At 35.5% G+C, this 27,656-nt stretch overlaps 1 protein-coding gene across 1 annotated transcript; it reads left to right on the top strand.

Moving 5' to 3' along the window:
• LOC139498708 (oxygen-dependent choline dehydrogenase-like) lies at positions 1-27,507 on the top strand. The gene is made up of 12 exons (XM_071287234.1): positions 1-134; positions 2,495-2,635; positions 14,284-14,492; positions 15,163-15,352; positions 17,258-17,389; positions 18,105-18,226; positions 21,472-21,648; positions 22,534-22,684; positions 23,106-23,257; positions 25,182-25,356; positions 25,784-26,009; positions 27,054-27,507. The coding sequence occupies exons 2-12, from the start codon at positions 2,503-2,505 to the stop codon at positions 27,259-27,261; spliced, it is 1,875 nt and encodes a 624-aa protein (XP_071143335.1). The 5' UTR covers positions 1-134; positions 2,495-2,502; the 3' UTR covers positions 27,262-27,507.
• The last annotated feature ends 149 nt before the right edge of the window (positions 27,508-27,656 follow it).

Raw genomic sequence — 27,656 nt, 5'->3', positions numbered from 1 at the left:
TATCCTTCACCTCAGCTGGGAATCGTACTAGGTCAAAATATATATGTTCCTGACCTCAGTTAGTAATCTGTTCTTACGCATTGGTTTCGAAGCTTGAAGTAGGACTGAAGGAGATTAGATTGCGATAGAATCATGTAAGTATATTTAATAAATCATAAAATCAGAATAAATTCTTTTATTCCAAGTGCACATTACTTGTTAAAAAAATATGCAACGTTCGATTTTTCTCAAAACTATGTTAATTATAGGATATACAGTAAATAGGTCAACCGTCAGCGAAATATATTACGTCTGTCGTTTTCTTTTGTATAAATTAAAAGTTTGAATGTGTCGAGGGTATATAGAATTGAGAATGGAAATGGGGAATGGATCAAAGAGACAACAACCCTAACATAGAAAAACCAACAGCAGAAGGTCACCAACATGTCTTCAATGTAGGGAGAAATTCCCGCACCCGGAGACGTCCTTCAGCTGGCTAAATAAATATATATTAGTTCAGTGATAAGGCAGCAACCATTTGATTTTCTGGGGGGGGGGGGGGGGGGGGGGGCTATGGTTTTTTTTGGAAAAAAAAGTTTGTTTCCAGTTTTTGGAGAAAAAAAATTGTTTTTGATTCTGAGCAAAAAAAGATTGTTTGTTTCACCCTCAGCTGCCACTATATGTAATGCTAAAATTGAAAGAAAAAAATTGTTTTCGACTTGTCGCGAAAAAAATAGATTGCTTTTCGCCGCAGGCGAAAAAAATAATTTGTCCAGAAAAAAAAACATAGCCCCCCCCCCCCCCCCAGAAAAATCAAATGGTTGCTGCCTAATGAACGCCATACTAATTTCCAAATTGTACACAAGAAACTAAAATTAAAATAATACAAGACTAACAAAGGCAATATATATATATATATATATATATAGCGGTACACTACGTTTGCGCGCATTGCAACGACTTTTTTTGTAAAAAAAATTAGAACAGCATCGGGATGAGACAATTGTATTTTTAGAATGAGTGTTGTTATAAATACAAAAGCTGCTTGCTGAGCTTGCTGTTATGACAACGAAGTTTGTTATCATGATATGCATGTTGGTTGATTAGGAATGACGCACTAAAAGGATGAAGGTTTACATCATTGTACATGGTTAACATGGTTAATGTATGTTTTGTATGATAATATAATAAACTGTTGACACAGAGAAATGTCTCGCATGTCGGTATGATTGTAAAACACTTGAGGTCAACAGTGGCGGATCCAGAACTTTTCCTAAGGGGGGGGGGGGGGGGCGCTGACTGACCTAGGGGGGGCCGCTTCAGTCATGCTTCAATGATTCCCTATATAATCAACCAAATTGTTCCCACGAAAGGGGGGCCCGGGCCCGCCAGCCCCCCCCCCCCCACCCCCCCCCCCTGGATCCGCCTATGGGTCAAGCTGTAACTCGAACTCTTAACTTTATTTAACATGTTTAAAAGTTCAGCTCTCGACTCAATTCTTCTTGAAATCGAAGTTTAGTTCGAACAGTAAGCCGAATTCTTTTTTTTTTTAACTATAACTCGATGGATGGGCACTCACCCGAGGCACATAAAACATGGACATTGGTTTTAAAAATATAACTAGGTTTGTTTCCCCAAATAGTCACGCCTTTTACCTCATCTTGTAATATATGCTAACTACATCAACAAGTGACAGAACCACATCAATTACTGGAACGATCACATCATTTAGTGTAAAATCGTTAAATATCAAAACATCATTATGTAACATTAGAGCCCTATCAAGATTAGAAAATCATCATTACGAAATAACAAAATCACATTAGGTAATGAAACATTCATGTGCAGTATAGGTGTGTTCTATTCAGCAGACAGTCCCTAGATTCCAAACTCTGACATGCTGATCCTGATCAGTTCTATTTATATTTTCAACCTCATATAGTTTCAAACCTTTTTACGGGAAAATTTCATCATTACGAAATAACAAAACCACATCATGCTATGAAACAATCAGAATTTTAAATTTTTTTAAAATGGGATAACCGGGAATAAACCTGCCAATAAGACAGCAACCAAACGACAGTCTTAAATATCCTGTTACAATTTAAATATTTTTTTGGAGCAATGTAAAGTGTAACACAGGAATACTGGGATCATCACTTCTTATAAGATATGAAATCAACGGACATGTACAAATGATAAATATAGACCTGAATCTGAGAGAGGGGCTAGGATGTCACAGAACTTATGTCAAGATTACCACGCAAATTGATGAATATTATAAGGAAACATTTGTTTTATACTTCTTTAACTGTGAACAGTTATTGAAAACAATTCTGAATTTTCTCTGCCTTTAATTGCCATGTTAGTTTCCATGAAAGAAGAACGAATATCATTAAAAAAAACTAACAAATTAAACAGGAATTGTCTTCTAAATATATAGAAATCATGTTTTGATTAATCGCAAATACTGTTCCTAAGCATCGTATATCTGCTGTACTCTTCTTTATTTCAGAAAAAAACATGTTTCTCGGACATTCTTTATTAAGTTATGCATCCATCATAAATTTCTTAAACACTGTTGCGCCACCTGAACCACGTGACCCGCCAGGAGTATTCGACAAACCACTGGAACAATATTATGATTACATAGTAGGTAAGTACATTTGTATAAGAGTGAAAAACGACAATCCTGCAACATCGCCATTTCAAGACAGTCTTGTTGTGATAAAATTTACGAACAAACATTATTATTGACGGATGAGGTTGTTCTATCAAGGCTTTTTTTTGTTTTTAAATGTTTTGCAACTTATTATATTTTCATCTTTCTAAAACTTTCGGCCCCTAAACTACCTAAATCATGAAGATAATTAACGAAAAATGTGTGAGCTAGTATTATAACTCAGTGGCTTCATTGATTAAAACGTGTTGTGACTTCATCCTCTCTAGAGTTTTGGCCAGCTTTCAGAATACTCCAGGACGACGTCTTGTGACTCTATCTTCTCTACCGTTTTGGCCAGCTTTCAGAATACTACAGGACGACGTCTTGTGTCTTTATCTTCTCTACCGTTTTGGCCAGCTTTCAGAATACTCCAGAGTAGTGATAGATGAGGAGTATGAGCCCTAAACCTCGGACGCGGACGCGAGCTGCGCGCATGCGCTGACGCTATATTTGGGCCTTAGCGTGGACGCCGTCGTTGACTCTGAAATCTAAGGGTATGACTCACAGGCCGACGCCATATTTGGGCCTTCGCGCGGACGCGAGCGCTATAGTTGGACCTGAGCGCGGACGCGAACACTATATTTGGGCCTTCACGCGGACATCGGGACACCAACTCCATATTTGGACCTGAAATCGGGACGCGAGACGTTATAGTTAGACCTGCGCGCGTACACTAACGCTATATTTGGGCCTCAGCACGGACATCAGAGTTGGACTCGACATGGGGATGCATACCTAAGGATATGACTCACACGAACACCTTATTTGGGTGCAGAGGCTATAGTTGGGCTTAGGCGCGGGCGCTATACCTAAATATTGGACCAAGCTACCCTCCAAGGTGGACGTTACGTCACACTCTAGAAAGTGGTGTTCGGATAAATCTCTCTCACACTTCCAGATACCAGATCTGGTTCAGGACTTGAGACCTGCTACATATACATGTAGGTGGTTTAAGATTTTTTTTTTTTTTTTTTTTTTTCTTTTGTATCATTTTTTTTTTGTATTTAACCAAATAGGGCTACGAGTTTGCTGTCATTTTTAATCAAGTCAGTGGATGAAAAAGGTGTTGATAATGTCCTTCATCTCCAGTCCCCGACATCTCAATTTGACGTAATAAATGCAATACAGGCCTCAGGTATCTGAATCATCGGGTTGAACTTGATTGCCAACCACACAGTATTCCGGTCCATTCACGATGAGACATTTCTAAAATAGAGTTGGTACGTTTCCGGGTATTGTCCTAAGGAGTCGAAAAATTCAGATGGCGCCAATGCGGGAAAATGGAAAGCCACCCACTGACTCCCCTTTTGATCACAGTTGTCCGTATTGACCACAAACGTTCTAGGCCTGTCGCTCACATAGCTAGGCAAGTCTTCTGCACAGCACACGGTCACGGAGAATCCGCTTAAAGCATCCTCTACGTCTTTCCCCGTCATCGGGAGAGCAATGCCGTTTTTCTTCCCACACCCTTGCTGACTATGGGTTTCCAATCCGCGAAGGTGAGCAAACACTACTCCACAATCCCGACAGGCGATGAGATCTTCTCGTCTTTCAGCATCGTCCGACGATACGTCTGTTGTCTCGTCGGCCATGTCTTCGTCTGACGAGACCGAACTTTCGTCTTCGGAGAGATGGGTGTCCTCCTTCTTTTCATCATGTGTCTCTCCTTGACCGATCTGCAAGACCTCTGTGCGTAATCTGGAGGCTTCCGGGGTTCTAGCTTTTAGGTCAACCAGAAGGTACCCGAAAGGTGTCCTCGTTGCCTCTTCGAATTTCCGGAGAAAGAAGTCCCCTCGAGAAGGATACATCTGTCGGCCCAGCGTCATGATGGGTTGACGATCAATGGGGTTATTAAAGAGAACGAGATAATGACAGTTTCGTCTCTGGGTGGGGTCTTTGCCAAAGTATAAATTCTGATTCAAAACGACGACCGATAAATTTCTATGGTGACTCCCTTCCGTAAACAAATCATTTATTCTGGAGTCTTTGGCCGAGGTCGACATGAGATCATCTAATAGGATCATGTTTCGAATGTTGGGATCGAAAAAATCGTCCCTTTCGAGATCAAAAGGAATTCCACGAATGAATTCAACGCGGGGAAGCACTGTTCGTTGTATTTCCTCGTAAAGAGGTTGCCACCTTTTATACAACCAAACAATTCTTTCTGGACTGGGACTACACAGTCTTTTTATGTGTTGAAGCACATCTTTCATAAAATGAGTTTTTCCGCAGGAGGTGGGACCGGATACGATCATGGTAAAAGGGTGTCTAAACACGAAAGCCTCCTGCTGCTGCTGCTGCTTTTGCTGCTGTTGCTGCTGTTGCTGCTGCTGCTGCTGCTGGGTAACATCTGGCTGGTATAGTGACTCATCGGAAGAATGCTTACTTCTCATATGTCTTTGAAGATCGTGCGGCCACACATATACTTTACGGCAAATATTGCAATTAAACATATTCGTAATGTCCTAAATATGAATGTGTAGTTTCCTCTTATAGATTCTTCCTACGAAAATGTAGCAAGAGAAATACGTGGTCATCTTTTAGACGACATATTTGCAAATGATCGTCTCTCAACACAAATTCGATGTGATACAATTCATTCCTGGTGACCGGAAAATAGATTGGTTTCTCAAACGTCACGTCCGTGATATCTTCATTCAATAACCGTATCGACTGGAGAATAGGGAGAGCCGTTTCCCTCACGTACGACTGGTGCACGAAATCGGAACAGAAATACACACGTCTCGTTGAGGCTTCTAATTCCGGTATGAACGACACCTCCAATAATGCACATTCCCACGATCCATCTAACGTATAGCGTTTGGGCAGCCGCACTTTGAAATTGCCACCTACATTGTTTGTAAACGTTGAAAGCGAGTCTTCGCTATTAATAAATAAACAAAACTGGTCCATAATGTTCATTTCAGTTTAACCTTTAGTCTCTCTCTTATAGCTTTATTCAACCCAACCCCGTAGTTAAGAAATAAATGTAAAAAGTAGTTGGTTGCTGAACGTCCAGTGGCAAATATTTCATGCAATTTAACAATAAATACAATAGGTATAGGTCTTGTGATAAAGCGAGGGAAATTTGGACTACCGGAAAATGAGGATCTTCTTCTTTATATACAGAAAAACATCAACTGGTTGATGATTACTTTCCTGCGCATGCCTGGTTTAACAATATTGTTTAGTTAATACATTGGATAGAGACAAACGTTTGGTTAACAGGCTAAATCGTGTTGTGGATAAATATATTAGTACAGAAGACGAATTTAGCTTCTATACGGTTGAAATTTATAAATACAACTTTTATCGTTTCTGTACTCGTCCTGACCTATATCTCTCTTCCTTAAGCATTTTGTTATCTTCAACACCAGCTTTATGTAGAGGAATATATAGAGATCAAAATTGTTTGATTGAACCGTATACTAATAGCCGCCCACCTTCAGAGCCAGTATCTGCTTATTTTAACCGGTTCAAACCGGTTCTGGTTTCTCGGGCGCACTACGTTTGCGCGCATTTGGGATTAAAATGTTTTACGTTTGCGCGCAGCTTTTGATTACATTTGCGCGCATTCATTTTACAGGTAAATTCAGGTAAAAATTTAAATTAAATTACAATTGACTATATATATTTTTCATTTTCATAATAAACATGACTATCAATTAATAATTTTGAAAATATTTCTTAATTCAAATTATAATTTGTTCATATAAAATTGTAAAACAAATTTTAAAGTGAGCATTATAAACTCCGTAGTATAGCTTAAGACATGCATGTAACTTCATTGCGAATGTTTCAGAATAAAAAGTGTCTCAATGAATAGTGATCGTTTTTAAAATTAGTAAATAATTTAAGTTATTTTTTTAAAGTTACACCAAGGCACAAACATGGAGTTTCGGCACGTAATTAAAACCAGACAAAACACTGTACACCTATAAACATGTTATTGAAAGAAAGTGTATAAAGATAGTTACTGATTTTTTAATCACCAGATGTGCTTTATCTCTTCATCTAATTATTTGAGGTGTCATTTTAATCAGGGCCATATGATATTAATTAAGTGGTTGAAAGAAATAGAAAAGCTATACTTCTGAATGTTTCACGATTGTCATGTTAATAAGATAAGTAATCCAAAAACTAGAAATAAGAAGATAAATATTTTATATATTGATATCAAACATTTGAATCCAATTATCTTTACACGTGCATCTACTTATAGTACCGCCTACTGGATTGAGTGACACTTTATCTGATTAATATAGATAGGATATCTTGGAGAATTCTTACAGTTGTTATAAGCATGTATAAGCAGTAACTATTTTAAGAGGTAGAATATTCTTTAGAGAATTATCACAGACTTATTATCTAGGTGTTGGGTAAGCGTTTGACGTCGCGCAAGATACTGGTGACAATTTGAAGGTGATTCGAGAAAAATCGGCGAAAAGGCTAACTGTCCGTTTAGGACGCAACAATTTGCAGAATCGCTAAATAATTTTCGTTACTTAATCTAATGGCAACAAAATATCTGTTTTTCATGATATTTTTTTCACGAATAGGTTTCGATTTGAAGCGCTAAATTTTATGAAATAGGCAATTTTGCCGTGTAATGCGTAACATTGAACATTGAGATCTCCAAACATTTTTGAGAATGAAATATGGATTGAGTAGCCAAAGGTAGTTCTCATTTGGAAGGAATTAAGAACCATATGTAAAGTTTTGAATTACATAATTTTACTTACATATATGACGTCATACATGTAGAAAAATGACGTCATAGCAACTTTTTGATCTTGTAATGGTGACAAATAATCTAGACTCCAACTGCAAACTTTGAAGATCAAATTCATATACTGAAGGTAATTTTAAAAGGATATCGTTTATATTTATAATTTATAAATTACCAACATTTCTGTTTAAATTGGTACCAAACTTTTTGAGTTTACTTGTTTTAAAAAAAAACTATTGAAAAAATTTAAAATCAGAAAAAATGTCCCGTATCATCTGAAATCCAAACAAATATTCCATTTTGACGATTTCGAGATCTACGATGTATCGCGATTAAATCAGAAGAAAAATACTGATACAGATTTCAAAAATTACAACAAATACTGAACATGATAATATAAATACTGGCTGTTTTTATATTTTATCCTTTTCGCAAATAAAGAAAAGAAAAATCAGAAAAAATGTCCAATGAGACAAAAAACGTCGAAAAATAATGAAACGTCATATTTCACACAGAGTCAATACGCAAAAGAAATTATAAGAAGAACTTGTAAAGAATCGATCTCCAAACATGAAACGATATGGGCATGTTTTTGCCTTAGGGAGCTTCCATTTGATTTTTAAGGGGGGGGGGGGGGGGGGGGGGGGGCTAGAATGAAATTTGAAAAAGAGGGAGGACAGGGGTTTTGAGTGTAAAAAAAAGGCAGACAGGAGTTTCGAGTAAAAAAATAATGAATAAGAATGGAAACGGGGAATATGTCAAAGAGATAACAACCCGACCAAAACGTAGAAAACAGCTCAAGGCCACCAATGGGTCTTCAACATGCGAGAAATCCCGCACCCAGAGGAGGTCTTGAGTAGGCCCCGAAATCCTAATGTATACTAGATCAAGAAAATGGACGCCACTCTTCACTTCGAAACACAGAGATGAACTAAAAGTAAAAAAATATAAAAGACTAACAAAAGCTATAGGTACCTGACTTAGGACAGGCGCGAACTGCGGTGGGGTTAAAAGGGCAGGATGAGCAGTTGGCAAACAAACCCAGGATAAACTTGTAAAAAAAGGCAGGACCAAATATAGTGAAAATAAAAAGGCAGGACCGAGATAACAACTAAAAAAAATGCCGGACAAAATTTTTCATCCTAGCACCCCCCCCCCCCCCCCCCCCCCCCCCCCCCCCCCCCCCCCCCCCCCCCCCCCCCCCCCCCATTAAAATCAAATGGTTGCTCCCTTAATGAAATAAAAATATTATTCTATATTAAAATTCGTAAAAAATGATTTGACTTTAGGAAGTTCTGGAACAATCTAAAAGAAGAGTTACCATATTAGATAATTTTCGTAGACAAAACAAGAGGCACCAATCCCTTCAAACAACCGAAATGATCTCTGGAGTTTCTGGAGAATGGTTAGTTCCAAAAAAATAAAACACGAGACAAAAAAGACTCATATTTAATTATTGAATGTATTTATAAACCAACAATCAATTAAAATAATCGGACTTAAAAAAAATCAGACCAAAATTTTGTGTACATTCAAATATAAATATGCTTTCAGAAATATGAATAACAGAAAAAAAAGTAAACTTTCGGCTAAGGAAATACTTATTAGGAACAGAGAACGAAAAAGGCTTCAGAAAAATGAAACGAGTAGAAAAATCTTATGGAAAGTTGTACAAGAATAAAGAGAGCGAGACAAAAAACATATAGTCAAACGATTAATGCAAGAAAAAAGAGAGAACAAAGGGAGAAATCTAAGAAAATAAATGAAAGAAAACTGAAAAATAAAATGAATGTCCGTAAACACAGAGGTAAAAAAAATGTAGAACTTTCATCAATGTCACTTGTTGTACCAGAAGGTTCAAATGTTTTCAAAAACAGAATGGAAAAGGCCAGAGCCCTAAGAAAATTTAAAGAAGGTTTACCAAAATCTCCATCTAAACGATGCGCAGTTATATCGACTTATTTGGCCCGCAGATCCCCTCGATCGCCAACAATAGCTAATCTGAAACATTCAGTTTCGCCAGTTGAAATGGCCGTCGTTGCAGATATTCAAGAAATAATAAAATCTACAAAATTAAAGCGATCTAAGAATGCACGTTCGGTAATGAATTCTGTTACTGCATCAATCAGCGGGGAAAATTTAGCAAACTCGAGAGGTAAAATTAAACTGTGTAAAAATTTAGGTTTGCCAGCAAGAAGGGTTGCTGGAGGCCAGCGTATTAGGTCTAGAATTCTTAAAAGTGAATCGTCTGCATGGGCTCTTACGCAACAGAAAACAAGAAAAGATTCCATTTCAGAAGAAACAAAGAAAACAGTTTATAACTTTTGGCTCTCTGATGGCATATCACACCCGACCGGCAACAAATCCGATATCAAAAGAGAACGATTGGGACCAAACTTATATACTTCGCATATGACACACGTGCTGGAAAAAAAACAAACTGATGCGTATTTAGATTTTGTCGCCAAATATCCGGAAATTAAAATTGGACAAAGAGCATTTGAGAAACTTCGACCGTTTTTCGTAAGACCTGCATCTGAAAAAGATAGAAATACATGCTGTTGTAGATATCACGTGGAAGCAAACCTTGTTTTCAAAGCATGTATGAAGTTCAGAAAATCGTGTGACAGGGAAACCGATTCGCAAGAAAGTGACTATCCCGTATTTGAGAAAATGTCAGACCTTATACATATTACGCTATGTCCAAAAGTAAATGGATTTTATAGAAAAAATTGTCTTGACCGAAAATGTAGCCTTTGCGGAGTTGGTAATTTCAAACTTTCACCCAACGATTCACAGTCGTCTTCAACTGTTGAATGGCAAAAATATGAATATATAACTGAAAAATCGAAGGGTAAAAATGTAAGGCGCCGACTGACCCTGATAAAAAAGAAAACTAGCGTAAACGAAATGTTTCTCAATTTAAAAAAGCTTCTCGAAACTTTCCCCGCTCACCAGCACCGATCAAACTGGCAAAGCAATCAACTTAAAAGTCTTGTTAAGAACTTGCCAGTCAATCATTGCATATGCATCCACGATTATTCGGAAAATTATCGCTGTGTCGAGAAAGAAGAAATCCAATCCAATTACTTCCAAAGAACTGAATGCAGCATTCATGTAACCGTCATGCACCGACACGCCATTTTAGAATACGATGGTGTAGACAGTACAGAAGAATTTCCGGAAATAATTACGGAACATTTTTTCGTAATTTCCCCGGACCTGCAACATGATAATGATTTTACAAAATATGTCCAAAAGAAAGTTAAGGAATATTTAGATTCAATATCATACACAGTTGATCATATGCATGAATTCACAGACGATTGTTCTAGCCAATATAAATCGCGGCACTGTTTAGGAAGTTTATCTACTGCCATCCCTGATTTCGGATATAAAACATTCCATAGAAATTTCTTTGAAACAAGCCATGCAAAAGGGCCTCAAGATGCCGCGGGGGGATTTATAAAAAGACAGGCGGACATATCTGTTCTACGTGGCAATACAGTGATTCAGAATGCGAAGGATTTATTTACGTTCTGCGAAAGTAGCCTTAAAAAGCCAAGAAGTGCATTATTTAAAAGAAGGGTATTTCGATATGTGGACTCAATTGATAGACACAATTCCAAAATATTTAAGCCGATCCAGCAAAATAGACAAATACATCATGTTTTTACTAGTACATGTAATGAAATCATTGTTTCCGATCTCTCTTGTTACACGTGCGATCAATGCATTTTGGGGAATTATCTTAACTGTTTAAATGTAGAAAATACCGGGGTAAAGAAAACTATTAAGCCACGCGAAATAACACAAACTTCTAACGAAGAAGAAGTAGCACAAGACACTGACATTCTTTCAGAAGACATATCAGATTTGGTATTTATAAACTCTGTTGTGGCTGTCAAAACCGACGATGATAACTTTGACTATTATTTAATGAAAATTTCCAAAGGTTCACACGTATTGAATTCAGCAGAGAGTGACAGCTGGGGTGCTACATATCCCCCTGGATTCGAGGTTTTCCGGGGTCATTATTATGACAAAATCAGTGACAATGATCCGTTAAAATATAAACTTTTAAAGACAAAGACTGCTTTGGTACCGACGAAATCTCTGCAATACATACTTGCTGATGTAGATGCCTCTTATCGTATAACTATTTCAGAGGACACCCATCTAGTTAGACTGATATATATATATATATATATATATATATATATAAGTACGTCTGAGTCAGTGACAACCCTACAACAGATGTATCCATCGGATCGCCATCAATGATGGTGATACATGGCTGTGTACATAATGTATATACAACTCGTCTAAACATAATGTTTAGACGAGTTGTATATATATATATATATAATAATATTTTTAAATTTGCAAACTACATTTCACATCAAATAATAACAGTTCGTTAAAATATTGTTGAAAGTGAATTTGATACAGCTTTTAAAGTGTACGTAAAATCGGAATGGAAGCGATTCTTAGACGACTGTTTTATCATTTTAAACAAAAGTCACAATTTAGAGAAGTTTCATAGTCTGATAAACACATTACATCCTTCGATTAAATTTACCATCGAATCTAGCGAACAAAGACTGCCATTTCTAGATATTTTAATATTAAAGAATGGAACAACCTTAACCACAGATATATATTATAAGAAGACGGACACCCACCAATACCTGAATTTTCATTCATGCCATCCTTCACATACGAAAAGAAACATCCCGTTTTGTCTAGCACGACGTGTATGTACAATTGTGAGTGATGATTTCACGAAGGAATTACGTTTGAATGAACTGAAGGTGTTTTTGAAAGAACAAAACTATCCAAACCCACTAATAGAAAAGGGAATAGAAAAGGCAAAAGCTATACCAATGACGGAACTCAGGTCCACAGCACGCAAAGAGAGTAATACAGAACTTATCCCGTTTGTTAGCACTCATAACCCGTACAATCCTGACATATTCAACGTCATAAAAGCAAATTTGCCAGTTTTACAAAAAACGAAAAAATTAAAAAAGCTTTTCCCTACAGAAAAATTCCTGAAAAGTAAAAGACAGCCTTTAAATCTTAAAAAGATTTTAACAAGGGCTAAGTTTTATGACCCAAATGGAATACAATACAACGTTTCAAAATGTAATGACCCTAGATGTGGTCTTTGTGAATACATGGCAACCGGCCCGCAAATAACATTGAAAAACGGCCAAACCATTATTCCAAATGCAGACATGAATTGCAAAACGGTAAACCTTATTTACTGTATTGTATGCAGCACTTGCAAGGAATGGTACATCGGACAGACTGGTAACTCAATTTGTCAAAGAGTTCGTGTTCACAGACAACAGATACGAGATCCATCCACACGAATGCAAGATGTGAGCGAACATTTCGAAACGTGCAGTAGTGGAAAATTTACCGTATATCCGTTCTATAAAATGAACGAATCGAACAAATATAAAAGACTGGCAAAGGAAGCACACTTTATAAAGGACTTTCAGCCAAAATTAAACGGATCTACTTAAACACGTTTGATTTATCTCCCCTTATCGTTATTGTAACGTAATAAACGTTACCAACGGCAGTGTCGTCAAGGACATTGTTAAAACGTCGCCTGAAGATTGCCAGAAGGCATGAAAGCGCTAGTGACAATATTTTAACGAACTGTTATTATTTGATGTGAAATGTAGTTTGCAAATTTAAAAATATTATTATATACATTCTGTACACCGTGTTTATTTACTTTTGCTATATATATATATATATACATTTTTCGTTAAATAAAATATACATGAATATCTTTACTGAAAAAAAATATTCCCATGAAAAAAACCCTGAATGAATCAATGCTTACACATTAGAAATCACATTAGAAAAACGTTACGTAAAAAACAAGAAAATAAGACGGCTTTTTGCTATATTTCCGACGTTACGTTATTATCACCAGTATTTTGCGCGACGTCTTTAGCAAAGAAAAATTGCGCGTCCGTTTTGGAGGGTATACCGTCCACTTTTAAGGGTGTGACGTAACGTCCACCTTGGAGGGTAGCTTGGTCCAATATTTAGGTAAAGCGCCCGCGCCTAAGCCCAACTATAGCCTCTGCACCCAAATAAGGTGTTCGTGTGAGTCATATCCTTAGGTATGTATCCCCATGTCAAGTCCAACTCTGATGTCCGTGCTGAGGCCCAAATATAGCGTTAGTGTACGCGCGCAGGTCTAACTATAACGTCTCGCGTCCCGATTTCAGGTCCAAATATGGAGTTGGTGTCCCGATGTCCGCGTGAAGGCCCAAATATAGTGTTCGCGTCCGCGCTCAGGTCCAACTATAGCGCTCGCGTCCGCGCGAAGGCCCAAATATGGCGTCGGCCTGTGAGTCATACCCTTAGATTTCAGAGTCAACTACGGCGTCCACGCTAAGGCCCAAATATAGCGTCGGCGCGTCCTGCGTCCGAAGTTTAGGGCTCATACTCCTCATCTATCACTACTCTCCAGGACGACGTCTTGTGACTTTATCTTCTCTACCGTTTTGGCCAGCTTTCAGAATACTCCAGGACGACGTCTTGTGACTTTATCTTCTCTACCGTTTTGGCCAGCTCTCAGAATACTCCAGGATGACGTCTTGTCTACCGTTTTGACCAGCTTTCATAATACTCCAGGACGACGTCTTGTGACTTTATCCTCTCTAGAGTTTTGGCCAGCTTTCAAAATACTCAAGGACGACGTCTTGTGACTTTATCTTCTTTAGAGTTTTGGCCAGCTTCAGAATACTTCAGGACGACCGAACAGATAATAGTACACATAGACCATTAGAAAATGATGTTTGTATTTAATTTTCCATTTTAGTTGGTTCTGGTTCTGCAGGTGGAATTATTGCCACCCGTCTGACAGAGGATCCTGCGGTATCTGTACTCCTCCTAGAGGCAGGAGGATCGGATTTAGAGAATGAACAAACTCAAATTCCGTTGACAGCTGGCAATCTTCTTCGAAGTAAATATGATTGGAATTTTAAGACCGTACCACAGAAGCACTCCCACAAGGCCCTCAATAATAGAGTAAGTAAATTACTTGTGCGACATTATTTAGGTGTGGATCCAGGATTTTCTAAAGGAGTGGGGGCTAGCAAATCAACGTTTGGATTGAACTTTAAAAAAGATTTACAACTATCACATATAAAGCTCAATAAGAGGGGGAGGGGAGTCTTACTCCACCTTTGCTGTTTGGTTAATTTAATTTGGCTTATTGACAGGAGTAATCCGCCAAAGACGCAAATTGGCCATGAAAAGTGGTTGACGAACGCTCGAACCAAACTGCAAAAAGAACGCTAAAAATGATTTCTTACGTCAAGCATCTATACAATACAATATTTTTATTTTTGTTTTCCAAATTAAAGGGCCCATTAAGAGTATCACATTAATTACAACATGACATAAACAATGATAAACATTAAGGAGTGATTAAAGAATATATAGCTAATGCACATGGTTGCACAGTCTATACCCATTCGGTTATAAGACGTTTATTTATATAGATGTATATGCATGTATATATATATATGATTGTATTTTATTTTAACTACCCCTTTACAAGGGGGCAAGCACCAGCGGGGTTGTGACACCTGCGTCATTTTATAAACAACATTATATGAATTTGTAATAAAAAATTGTACGTCAAGATACTTGCAAATAGTCAAAAGTTTGAAGTTAAATGGTTGCTTCCTTATAGGAAAACTATTACCCACGTGGTAAAATGTTAGGAGGGTCTAGCAGTATTAACGGCATGTTATACATGAGAGGAAGCCGACATGACTATGATGAGTGGGAAAGACAGGGATGCAAGGGGTGGGGATACAGTGGGGTGTTGCCCTACTTTAAAAAGATGGAAAATGTTACTGTTCCGGGGCTGAAAGATTCACGTAAGATAAGACTTCATGTAAATCGTTTTTAATTTCACAATAATAAAATTTCTATACGTATATTGCACACAATACTATATAGGATTATATATATCAATTGCAATGGACGTGTTATACTGATTAAGAGCCATTTCATGTGAAACGTGTCTTATGGTTCAACTATCATAATGTCATTAAACACGAGATGTAAAATACCTGTCACTGTAGCGGAGGACAGAGGGATACCGCAACTTTATCTTTAAAGAAAACAGGGAAATCTTCAACTTTAATCACATGAATGATAAACTATAAAATTGAGAATGGAAATGGGGAATGTGTCAAAGAGACAACAACCCGCCCAAATAAAAAACAACAGCAGAGGTTCACCAACAGGTCTTCAATGTAGCGAGAAATTCCCGCACCCGGAGGCGTCCTTCAGCTGGCCCCTAAACAAATATATACTAGTCCAGTGATAATGAACGCCATACTAATTTCAAAATTGTACACAAGAAACTAAAATTAAAATAATACAAGACTAACAAAGGCCAGAGGCTCCTGACTTGGGACAGGCGCAAAAATGCGGCGGGGTTAAACATGTTTGTGAGATCTCAACCCTCCCCCTATACCTCTAACCAATGTAGTAAAGTAAACGCATAACAATACGCACATTAAAATTCAGTTCAAGAGAAATCCGAGTCTGATGTCAGAAGATGTAACCATAGAAAATAAACAAAATGACAATAATACATAAATAACAACAGACTACTAGCAGTTAACTGACATGCCAGCTCCAGACTTCAACTAAACTGACTGAAAGATTATGATTTCATCATATGAACATCAGGCACAATCCTTCCCGTTAGGGGTTTAGTATCATACCATCATAACATATATGAGAAGAACATAACCCGTGTCATGCCAACAACTGTTTTTAGAATAAATGTGTTTAGTTCCGATGCAAAGACCTTATCAGTGACTCAATATTAACGCCAAAATATGCAATCTTTAATGACTTGACAACAGTATCGTAATTATATCCCTTCTTAATAAGTCTATTCAAAGGTTTTGTAAGTTTCTGAGGTGAATACTGACACCTTTGTGCTTTATAAAGAATATTACACTTTATGAAGAAAAAAATGAGATAAAAATGTGCCAACAAGACAGCAATCCAATGAAGCAATGATTGCGTTTGATGCAAACCGCAATTTTTATACGTGTGCATGTTAAACAAATTTCGTGGTAGAGGGGTCTAAATACAACAAAAACAACGTTTTCCAAAAGACCAAAAAAAGTAAAAATGTATATTTTGTTAAACGCGTTTGACTAACAGGTAGAACAACTGATGTTCTTAAACCCTGCTGACTGCCATTGACGATTGCCAAATAAATAAATCACTAGATGTAACAAAATGGATCTTCAAATTAATTTATCACCAAACAGAAAACAATAAACTTGCGGGAAAGATGGTATTCCACAAACAATAGGTGCAAAACTTGTACACCAGATCCGGATTTCGACAATTAATGTCTCTTCAGTGATGTTAGGGATTGAAACGGTATTTTGAAGGCCATTCATATACAATACCTCAATTTACGAAAGACTCTTGAATTTGAAAGATTCAAAATAGGCTTAAACCAGAAAGTATATATTTTTACACCTTCAATTATGTGCACTTCATTGTGGAATCTCGTGTCGTCATGAATGTTACAATTAATTTTAAAATGAATGTTAATTTCTGAATGACGCGAGATTGCAGTTAGCCCAATCAAAATAACGTATTATAATGAAACATACAAGTAAATTGTAATTATTTAATCATGATAGTTAGTTATTTATTAATTTAAAGGCCTGCAGAAATGGTCTTCTTAATTTGTTTACTTTTCAATCCTCAATAAACGTAACTACTTATTTAACAATTTATGATAGCTTACAGGAGTTCAGGCGGTCCTATAACAATAGCGCATGAAAAGTTATGTGATTTAGAATTATTTCACCAGCAAGCAGCAGCTGAAATTGGCTATCAAACATACGATTGCAACGGCGGAGATAATCAAACAGGTATGCATATTTATATTGAAATAATATATATGAATATTCATTTTCATTTTCATATTGAAATTATCCATATGAATATTCATTTCCATTATATTGCAATTTAAACGGGAATCTAAACAGCAATATTATATAATTTCAACAAAATAATGTGAAGGGAATTTCGAAAATAACAATTTTAAGCGAAACACTCGATTCTTTTTAGTTGTTGCATTTATTGATAATTTTTACCCATTTTTATTGATTATCTCATTTAACAAAATAAAAAAAAAGGAAATGCATACAAAATTTCATAAATCCGAAAAACTGTAAAAAAAAGAAAAAAAAAACCTCGGCGTCGCCCCTTTTCTTTAAACAAAAAAGAGGAAGATGTGGTATAATGCCAATGATACATTATCTACGAGAGTTCTAATGAATGGATGTTAGAAATTATTGGCAATCGTTCGGTTTGAAATTTGAATCCTATCATTTTGAATTGTGTTTTAAATACGTCAGGCATGCAGAACTTTGACAAGTTACAGAAGGCAACACCATCATTGGTTATGGTACCGGTCGAAACTGAGTTTGCCGAAGTCATTTAATTCGATATCCTTGAATATATAGCTTGCTCGTATAGCGCATTATTTTATGCTTTTAAATATATATCGTTTGTACATAAGCGACATGCAATAACACATCTTCCCGAATAATAGCTGTAAATCTAATACATTTCATATTCAAGGATTTTGCCTAACACAAGCAAATATTAAGGACGGACAACGTTGTAGCACAGCATCCTGCTACCTCAGACCAAACATGCATCGAAAAAATTTACAGATAAGTCTCAACAGTCACGTGACAAAGGTAAGTAATAATTAAAATTCTGTCTTTTTATTAGAGGCTCTTCTTTTCATGCAAACCCATTCGTCGATCGGTCCTGTACCTCTTTACTACACATTGTAAAGGAATTGGCCAATGATGGAATTACCCAATCGTATCATCTGGAATTACAATTTTGGACCAACTTTTGACATATAAATCGGGATTAGAGAAGTTAGACCCAGTTCTCATGACCGAGTGGCTCTAGCACATCTCCGCCTTTCGAAAGGAAGGTCTGCAATTGTGCTGATTTTATTGAATACGCAATCTGTTTATTAGAAGAGTGTCGCGTCCCATACTGTCGTGTCGAATTCCATTTGTGCTTTTACAAATGTTTTATAAGCAAGCCATTTAATAGATTTTGAGTTGATGTTGAGGTTTCGATGTAAGAAACCAAGGCATCGACTGGCTTTAACCGATAAGTGGTTTATATCTTCCACTAAATCTTGATCATTTGTGATGAAGCAGCTCTGGTATATAGTTGATACTTCATGCTCCAGAGTATGGTTGTGAAGCTTGTAGTCACTGTTCCCTGGATTTTTCTTTTTTGTGACTGTAAGCTGTAAGGACACTGCATGTTGCAGAGTGCAATTCCATTTCCCAAAGTTTATCCAATTTTGCCAGTTTGTGCAGGTCTTCTTGGAAGTTATGGCAGTCGTTGTCTTCGGAAATGGTCAAATAGACAACAGTATCGTCCGCAGACAGTCATACTGTGAGTGGAGGACCTCTGGTAGTCTTTATATAAAACAAAATATGGATCCTAAGACTGATCACTGTGGTACTCCAGGTTCTACCTTTTCTTTGTTTTACTTTTCGCCTTCTGTCACTACTACTTCACGTGTGTTCTTTTCGTAAAAATTTCTCTATCTATTTACCTTTGTGTGTCTTACGTTTTGATGCCAGAATGCTGTAGTTTATGTACGAGTAGACTGGTGGGACACATTGTCAAAAGTGCTGGAGAAGTATTATTGTATTAATTAGCAATCTGATTGTTTCCCAATGTTTTTGTTTTATCGTAAATTAATACAAGGAGTTGTCTTTTTCAAGTTTGGAAGTGATTGGCATTATGTTATTATGTTTATGGTTATTTTTGTACTCTTGTCGTGGCTCTGTATTTATACACCCCGTCATTGTGTTATTGTGCTATGGTGAAATTTAACTAATGTGACTTGTCTTTATGCTTTTTTGTGTTTCTTTGTTACAAATTTGTTTGTTTGTTTTTATATTTATAACACAAATGTTGACTGCTGTACCCCTATTTTTGACATTTTACCTATTATATCTGTTTGTTTTGTTCACACATCGTTGTCAATATAATGAAATGTTATGCAACTGTCGTACAAGTGAGAGGTTTAGCTAGCTATGGAACCATTTCTTCATAAGATAATACCTGTACCATGTCAGGAATATGACAATTGTTATCCATTCGTTCGAGTTTTTGATTTTGCCTTTTGACTACGGACTTTCCGTTTTGAATTTTCCTCGGAGATCAGTATTTTTGTTATTTTACTTTTTAGATATCGCTTTGTTTATGGGATCGAGTTTTTGATTTTGCCTTTTGACTACAGACTTTCCGTTTTGAATTTTCCTCGGAGATCAGTATTTTTGTTATTTTACTTTTTAGATATCGCTTTGTTTATGGGATCAGTTTTTATTTCCCATTTTTTCTAAGTGTTGCATCTATATTTCAATCACTTTTTTTGTGTTTGATGTAGAACAAGAATCTTGTTGTTGGTGCTTATCTTCTGGAGTTATTGTCTTCTATATATTTCATAAAGGCTTGTCTTGATTTTCCTTTAGCTGTTTAATTCTGTTGATATCAGTAGCATGATTTGATTTCTTTTTCTTTTTGTTGGCATATTCTTTTCGCCTCAGAAGTCTATTGATTTCCTGAGTCATTGATTAGATTTTGCCCTTGTTATTGCAAACTAGTATTTAGAATGCTGATTTGTACTGATTTCCATGCCTTCCTTGAAACTAATACAGATTATTTTTTAGAAATGTTCAGTCTTTCTTGTGGAATTTAATATAAAGAAAATTGATATCTTCCTTCAAATTGTCCCAGTTATCTCTTTCATATATTTGGATTTTTCTTGGCTTTTGGTTGTTTGTCATTGGATTGATGTTCATTTCTGAGAATCATGAGTTAACATCTAGTCTCATCATTTTACTTGGACAGCTGGTAATATGAAATCCATTTTTTTTGTTTAGTTGGCTTTTGTACTATTTGAGTTAATACATTGTCATTAAGAATATCGGTAAGCTGGTAGTGTTGCTCTGTATGTTGTGTTCCTTGACATTATGTTCGTTTGTCCAATTCCATCCTGTTAGATTGAAGTTACCCCCGATCAGGAAGCACTCAAGATTGTGCGAAGCCTTTACAATTCATGTTCAGTTTTATACTCTCAATGTCATCTTCCTCGACTAGATTTTGCCAATTAGCGCTTCTGTGGCGTTAAACATCAATATAAAAAAAGAAGACGGGGTATGATGTAAATGAGACAAATCTCCTCAAGAGACAAAAATAATCTGATAATCTGTAGTCCTGTTTTTATTTCTAATATGAACAATCTATTGTCGTTTAAGTTATTTTCAGGTCAAGTAAAAGGCATTCCAACAAAATTAAGGTATTCCAAATACATCATTTCGTTCCTTTACACAGATTTTGAATACCTTAATAGCATCCATTTTTTTCATTTCTGCTGCATCTTCTTTTTAATAAGTAACCTGTAAATAGACTCACCATAGATACCAGGATTGAAATTTTGTATTTGCTCCAGACGCGCGTTTTGTCTACAAAAAGAATCCTCAGTGACGCTCGAATATTATAATAAAATCTTAAAATGACTAAATAAAGTACGATGTAACATAGAGAACAACAACAATAATAGTTAAACATATAATATTTACCAATTATGATCAAACTTATCAGGCTTTGTTCACTTTTAACAAATAAAACTGACTTGTCACCACAACCCGTCTAAACCTACGTTGACAAAACTTATTAGACTGTTTTAATATCATTCAACATTAATCTGAACGTTGCTTCTCTTAGCAGGCTTCATACAATACAATGTAGGAAAAAACTCAAAATGTTAAACAAATGCATTCGCATCGATAAAAAAAAATTAGATACAATTTTCTATTGGAATGTCCAATTGCCGAAATTGTGTCCAAATGAACAACACATGGCAAGACTTATCTTAATTAAATTTCATTGTATTCAATAGGTTCTGATCAAAGATAAGCGAGCAGAAGGGGTTGAACTTTTAAAAGGGACAGACAACCCAATAAAACACAAAGTCTTTGCTCGCCATGAAGTTATTTTGTCTGCTGGGAGTTTATCGTCACCACACATTCTGCTTTTGTCAGGGATTGGTCCAAAGAAACAGTTAGAAAAATTAAATGTAAGTACACACTAGTATTGAAGCAAAATAAAAAACAAAATAATAAAATATAAGAAACAAAAGTATTTTATATTTTTCGCTTCACGTTAAACAGTTCATCAATCAGTCTTACAAAGGGTCAACTGAAGAATATTTTCTGTAAGTCGAAATCTAAAATTTACATAGGCCACTTGGTTAAATCAACATAGATATTTCTTATAAAATTGAGAATGGAAATGGGGAATGTGTCAAAGCGACAACAACTCGACCATAGAGCAGACAACAGCCTAAGGCCACCAATGGGTCTTCAATGTAGCGAGAAACTCCCGCAACCGGACCCGTCCTTCAGCTGGCCCCTTAACAAATATGTATACTAGTTCAGTGATTTCGGACGTCATACTAAACTCCGAATTATACACAAGAAACTAAAATTAAAAATCATACACAACTAACAAAGGCCAGAGGCTGCATATTTTTGGAGATATTATGTTGTGATAGCATGATACTCCGTCCTTTAGATACAAGTTATTGTCATATTATATTTTGTCTGTAGATACCAGTTATTGTAACATTATACTTCGATTTATCGATACCAGTTATTTTTACATTATTTTTTGTTCTTTAGATACCAGTTATTGTCACATGATAATTTGTTCTTAAGATACCAGTTATTGTCATACGATATCCTGATAGTGAAATGCGCATACACCAGTCACTTGCAGATGAAATTATGCTCTGTTAATACCAGTTATGCTCAGATAAGATTCTGTTTTGTAGCTACCATTATTTGCACATGATAATCTGTTCTGTAGATACCGATATTCTGATTTGTAGATATTAGTAATTGTCACATGATATTCTGATCTGTCAATACTATTTGTTGCCATATGATATTCTATTCTGTAGATACCTGTTCATGCCGATCTTCCTGTTGGGGAATACTTAGACGAACACGCGATGCTTTTTCTTTCATTTTCTATTAATTCAACTTTAAACCTGAACAGTGATAAATTTTCTGATCCAGGGACCATTGTCGATTATGTGTTAAACAAGAAAGGTTCGTTACATGTTTTACCTAACCTAGAAAATAAGTAAAATCACAAAAATACTGATTTTCGAGGAAAATTAAAGAAGGAAAGTCCGTAATCAAAAGGCAATATCAAATGCTCAAACACACCAAACAAATGGATACCAACTGTCATATTCCTCACTTATTAGAATAGATTTATATGTTTAATTTTGTCTGTAATTCAAACACTGTCCATATCTGATTCATTTTAAAATTCACATGGCTAAAATTCAAACATAATATGCGGTTTCTGCAAATATTATGATATTCTTAGTTTGTTCTAATATGAATGTCTGTTTTGATCAGACAAAAAAATCGTTCTTATCTAGTCGTTACTAACCCATGTATAAATGATCTTAGTCAGTTTATGCACAACGTTTTGGAATATACACTGTGATTATAATTTTAGGTTACTTAAAACGGTCCAGTGTAGATGGTAATCTTTTTGCAAGAATTGAGCCTCATTCTGAACTGGAACATCCCAATGTACAAGCTATATTTGTAGGCGTAGCCTTTGAAAAGCAGGGTATTGAAAATGGTTATGTACCCTATAACGACGAGGTAAAGGAAATTTATTGTTTCTGGGGGATAGACGTCCGTGCAATCATGTTAACAAGGCAATGCAAAACGTACGTAAATATAAACTCCTCAGGAAAATTTACCTTAAACGTTCTTCCTTCAGATTTCTTATTTGGGCCTTTTCTTTTATGCTCGTAAAAAGTAAAATAACAAAAAACGAATTCCAAGGCAACATTAAAACGGAAAGTCCCTTATTAAAGGCAAAATCAAAAGCTCAAACACATCAAACGATTAAAAAACCAGCTGTCATATATCTGACATTGGTACAGTTATTTTTTATGTACAACATAGTGGATTAAACCCGAAATGTTTGTCGGGAATGTATATGATAATAACCAAATACATCGTACGCGTGTGCACTATAGTAAAACAATCATCAAAGATATCAGGTTTATTCAAGTCAATCTTTACAGTACAGGGGTTCATATGCTATGAAGTATATTTAAGAAATAACCTCCTCATGTCATGCCCTATGGTCATTTTAGTAGGGTTGGCATTATATTTGTCAATATTTTACACTGAGCGAGGAAAAATATTATGTCTACCCATGTTAAAATGAGCACAGAACATGACACGAAGGTACGATTCGATTGTAATAGGACAACTACTCTGTTTGTATAGGTCAAAGCGTAAGAAAATACCTATGAAATGTTTGGGCGTTCCCGTTTAATTCCAATGAATTATATGGACGTTACAATTTAAAAATTTATTTAAAATTATTGCAGGGTAAATATATGATATTTTAATAGCAATATATAACAAAATTTTATGAAAGCAGCTTAAATATATTATTACAACGCAAAGCAAATATATTATTAAGATATAAACAAAAATAACTAGAAGGTAAACACAAATTTTGTGCTAATTAGAACACATTTTCGATTACAAAGCGAACTTAATGTCAGAATTAATGTTCTTGTAATCATCAAAATATCAAAATGTTTACAATAAGTGGCAGTGGCAACACCTTTATTTCGAAACGTAAAGATGTATCTGGAGTATAATAAATGATATGTGATAAAAGGTAAATCACAGGTACCACGAAATCAAAGGAAATGAACACACTACTGAATTGTATTGCGTTGTTATACAGTTATCAGCATTAATTAGTTGTCTATTCATCACACACAATGTACAAGCTGGGCCATAGGTGGCATGTCATAATATTTGGAGTGGCCAGAATGTTGCGCAAGGGAAAGAAGCATCAAATGCTCTTCCTCAGACAAATATTAGGGAAAATTTTGATCGACAAACGATTTACATCGCCCTTGTGGAATTAGTTTCACAGAAGTATAAATACCCTGTTTTGATGTTAGTCATTGGAAATAGTTAATGCAGACCTTGCTATACAACAGTCTTTATGGATATTTATGTACTTGAAAAATAAATGTTTACTAGTAAAGTTTGATATTTTGATTTATGATTCAGGATTAAGGGTAGGGAAAGGGCTATCATAAGAAGTGTGGTTTTCACGGTAACATTTGTATTTTTGTACCAACATTTTTTTCCACCTAAACTGATAGAGGGATCTTCACTACCTCTGTAAATACCTGAGATCCGATACTGGCAAGTTATAACGAAAAGCATACTTAACTATAGTGTATGCTGTTTAATGGTCGGGCGTTTAAATGTTGAATAATTTTGCGCCTTAATCGTAACTTACTTTGGTTGAAAGATTGTCCATGGGGGTCTGGATGGGGGGTTACAGAAACGAGAATTATTGGCAAAAAAATTAAGAATAGTGAAAATGGACAAAAAATAAAGAATAGAGAATAATGTGCAATAAATATAATGGATGGAAAAAAAATGGTCTGATAACAATTTATTTATAACATACAGAAAAAAATCAGTCAAATGTCATTTATATACACTTATCGTGCGTTTGATTTATTTTTTCATTTGAAAGGTAAAAGAAGAATTATTGAAGAGAACAACAACATCTTCGTTTGATGTGTATGTGCACATATTACATACAAGCAGTAAGGGGACCATACAACTGGCAACTAATAAACCTTCAGATAGACCTATTATTGATCCAAAATGTTTTTCCAATGATCATGACGTGGAAAAAATGCTACAAGGTAGGTTTTCCCATTATTTATAGTAACTGCGAGTGCTACAAAGATGGTACAGAACACCTAAGGAATTTAACTCTTTTAAAATCAGCTGCACGTCTTAACCACATAATATTGATAAAGAGAAATCAAGCTTCTCAATGATCACAGTTAGTGTTTGTCATGTTTGTCAAACAGATATATATCCAATGAAATTATTCCTGAAATTTTATGCCATTCAAATCCATGTGTACAAGTATACAGAAAAGTATGGTGTTTACCAAATCACTTGTTTAACATGTTCAAAAAAGAATGGGATACAGGATTGGTTGATATAGTTGAACATTTGACTTGTTTCAGGTATAATGGATTTTTTTCCCTTTTTGTATTTACCTTGTAGTTAAAACTACTTCATTTATTTTTTCCATTACATGAATCATCTCTTTTTTTTTAGCTATTCGTTTGACACAAAAAATGATAAATACAACAGCATGGAGAAGTATTGGTGCCAAATATATTAGGTTAGACTTCACGGGCTATTGTGGAGAGGTTACGTACGACACAGATGACTACTGGAAATGCGTGATTCGTAACTTTGCCGTTGCAGCTAATCACCAGACGAGCACATGCAGGATGGGTTCACCTACAGATCCAACTGCTGTTGTTGACCCAACGTTGAAGTGAGTTGAATACATTTTATTGGATCTATTTTGAGGCAATAACAATACATGGAACCCATTTTTACTATGTTTAAGGCCATACATACAATTTATGGTACATATTATAATGATCTGACAGATAAACATACATTCCGAAATAAAAATGTCCCCTCGGTTACCAACGTATATGTCAAAATGTAGACAGCAGTTAAAAAAACTGACAAAAGTGGAGCCAAATTTGTATTTTTGTACAAACACTTTTTCTACCTAAACTAGATACAGGGATCTTCACTACCTCTGTAAATACCTAAGATCTGACACTGGCAAGTTATAAAAATTTATTATCTTATTATTTCAATAAATATTTTTAACAACGTTAATGATATTGTGAAGTGTAAAATGCATCAACTAAGTTTAAAACAATGCGGGTCTTTTCTCTGCTTGGTTGGTTCTTTACAATATGGTGTTTTATGTGGTAAAAAAGTCGAAAAAAAAAGTAAACTCTATTTCTATACCATAGTCAACCCTTGTAGTTTGGCTCAGTAATCCTGCTTCTTTAAGTTAAACCTCCACTAAAAAATCATTCTCGGTGATGTCATCCAAAGGCTGACAAAAATATATGGTAACTGTGACAAGTGGAATATAACTGTCATAACGGTACAGTCAAAACAATCTATTATTGCGTTCATATTACGAATGTTTTACGTGGAGGAAGCAAAATATATATAACCTTCCGAAGCACAATGCGATCACCACCAGTTGTTGGTGGGGTTTGTGTTGCTCAGTCTAATTTTCTTTGTGTGTCTTGCTTACAATTATTTGTCAGTTAGTCTTTTTCTTTTTTAGCCATGTCGTTGTCAGTTTTTTTTTAATCTATGACTTTGAATGTCCTCTGGTATCTTTCGGCCCTCTTTTATTCGTAAACTATAAGACCAACATATACAACAAAAGTGATGTTTTTCCATATCTCATTATATACGTATAAGTTGAAAAATTTAGGTTGGTTCGGAAGAATACTTTTCCTATATAATAAATCATTCTCATATATTATACATATAATTTCAGGGTAATCGGAATAAGTCACTTAAGAGTAGCTGATGCTTCCGTCATGAGAAATGTGCCATCTGGTAATACAAATGGTCCAAGTATGATGATTGGAGAAAAGGCCGCTGATATCATTAAAAAGTACCGTCAAAGTGTAAACAACGGAGGCGTTCAGACAATATCTTATTATATGATCATTTTATTATGCATCCATATGTTAATGCTTTAGCCAAAGACGATTTTAAAATAATATTCATTATAACACTTAGACATGTTTTAATGTCAAGTATTCGGACTGAAATATTTTGTTTAACTACTATAAAATAGTGAACATTTTATGATTTGTAAACCTGGATGTATGTATTGCAAGTTTATGCACAAAAAAAGTATATTTTATTAATATTGATATCTATATTTATATGATATTTGTGTAATTATAAATATTTCTTATATCATTTTCATTAATAAACATTACATGTATGCATGCTAAGTAAAGAAAATTACTTTACCACTGAATGAATCTAAAATGTGGACGACGCTCAGCCTGATAACTAAAGATAAATTCGCTATGTCTTTATTCTGCGACAAAAAGCTCCAATCAAAACATAGTCTAACTTGTATAAG

The sequence above is a fragment of the Mytilus edulis genome, chromosome 12 (assembly GCF_963676685.1).
Source record: "Mytilus edulis chromosome 12, xbMytEdul2.2, whole genome shotgun sequence".
Classification (NCBI taxonomy): domain Eukaryota; kingdom Metazoa; phylum Mollusca; class Bivalvia; order Mytilida; family Mytilidae; genus Mytilus; species Mytilus edulis.
This window is presented reverse-complemented; position numbering and strand designations above follow the sequence as displayed.

Excerpts from the sequence above, each read along its gene's own strand:
- LOC139498708 (XM_071287234.1), top strand. The coding sequence starts at position 2,503 with ATGTTTCTCGGACATTCTTTATTAAGTTATGCATCCATCATAAATTTC. Across the intron at positions 21,649-22,533 it reads AACAGTTAGAAAAATTAAAT|ATACCTGTTCATGCCGATCT; the intron begins GTAAGTACACAC and ends TCTATTCTGTAG. Across the intron at positions 26,010-27,053 it reads GTTGTTGACCCAACGTTGAA|GGTAATCGGAATAAGTCACT; the intron begins GTGAGTTGAATA and ends ATATAATTTCAG.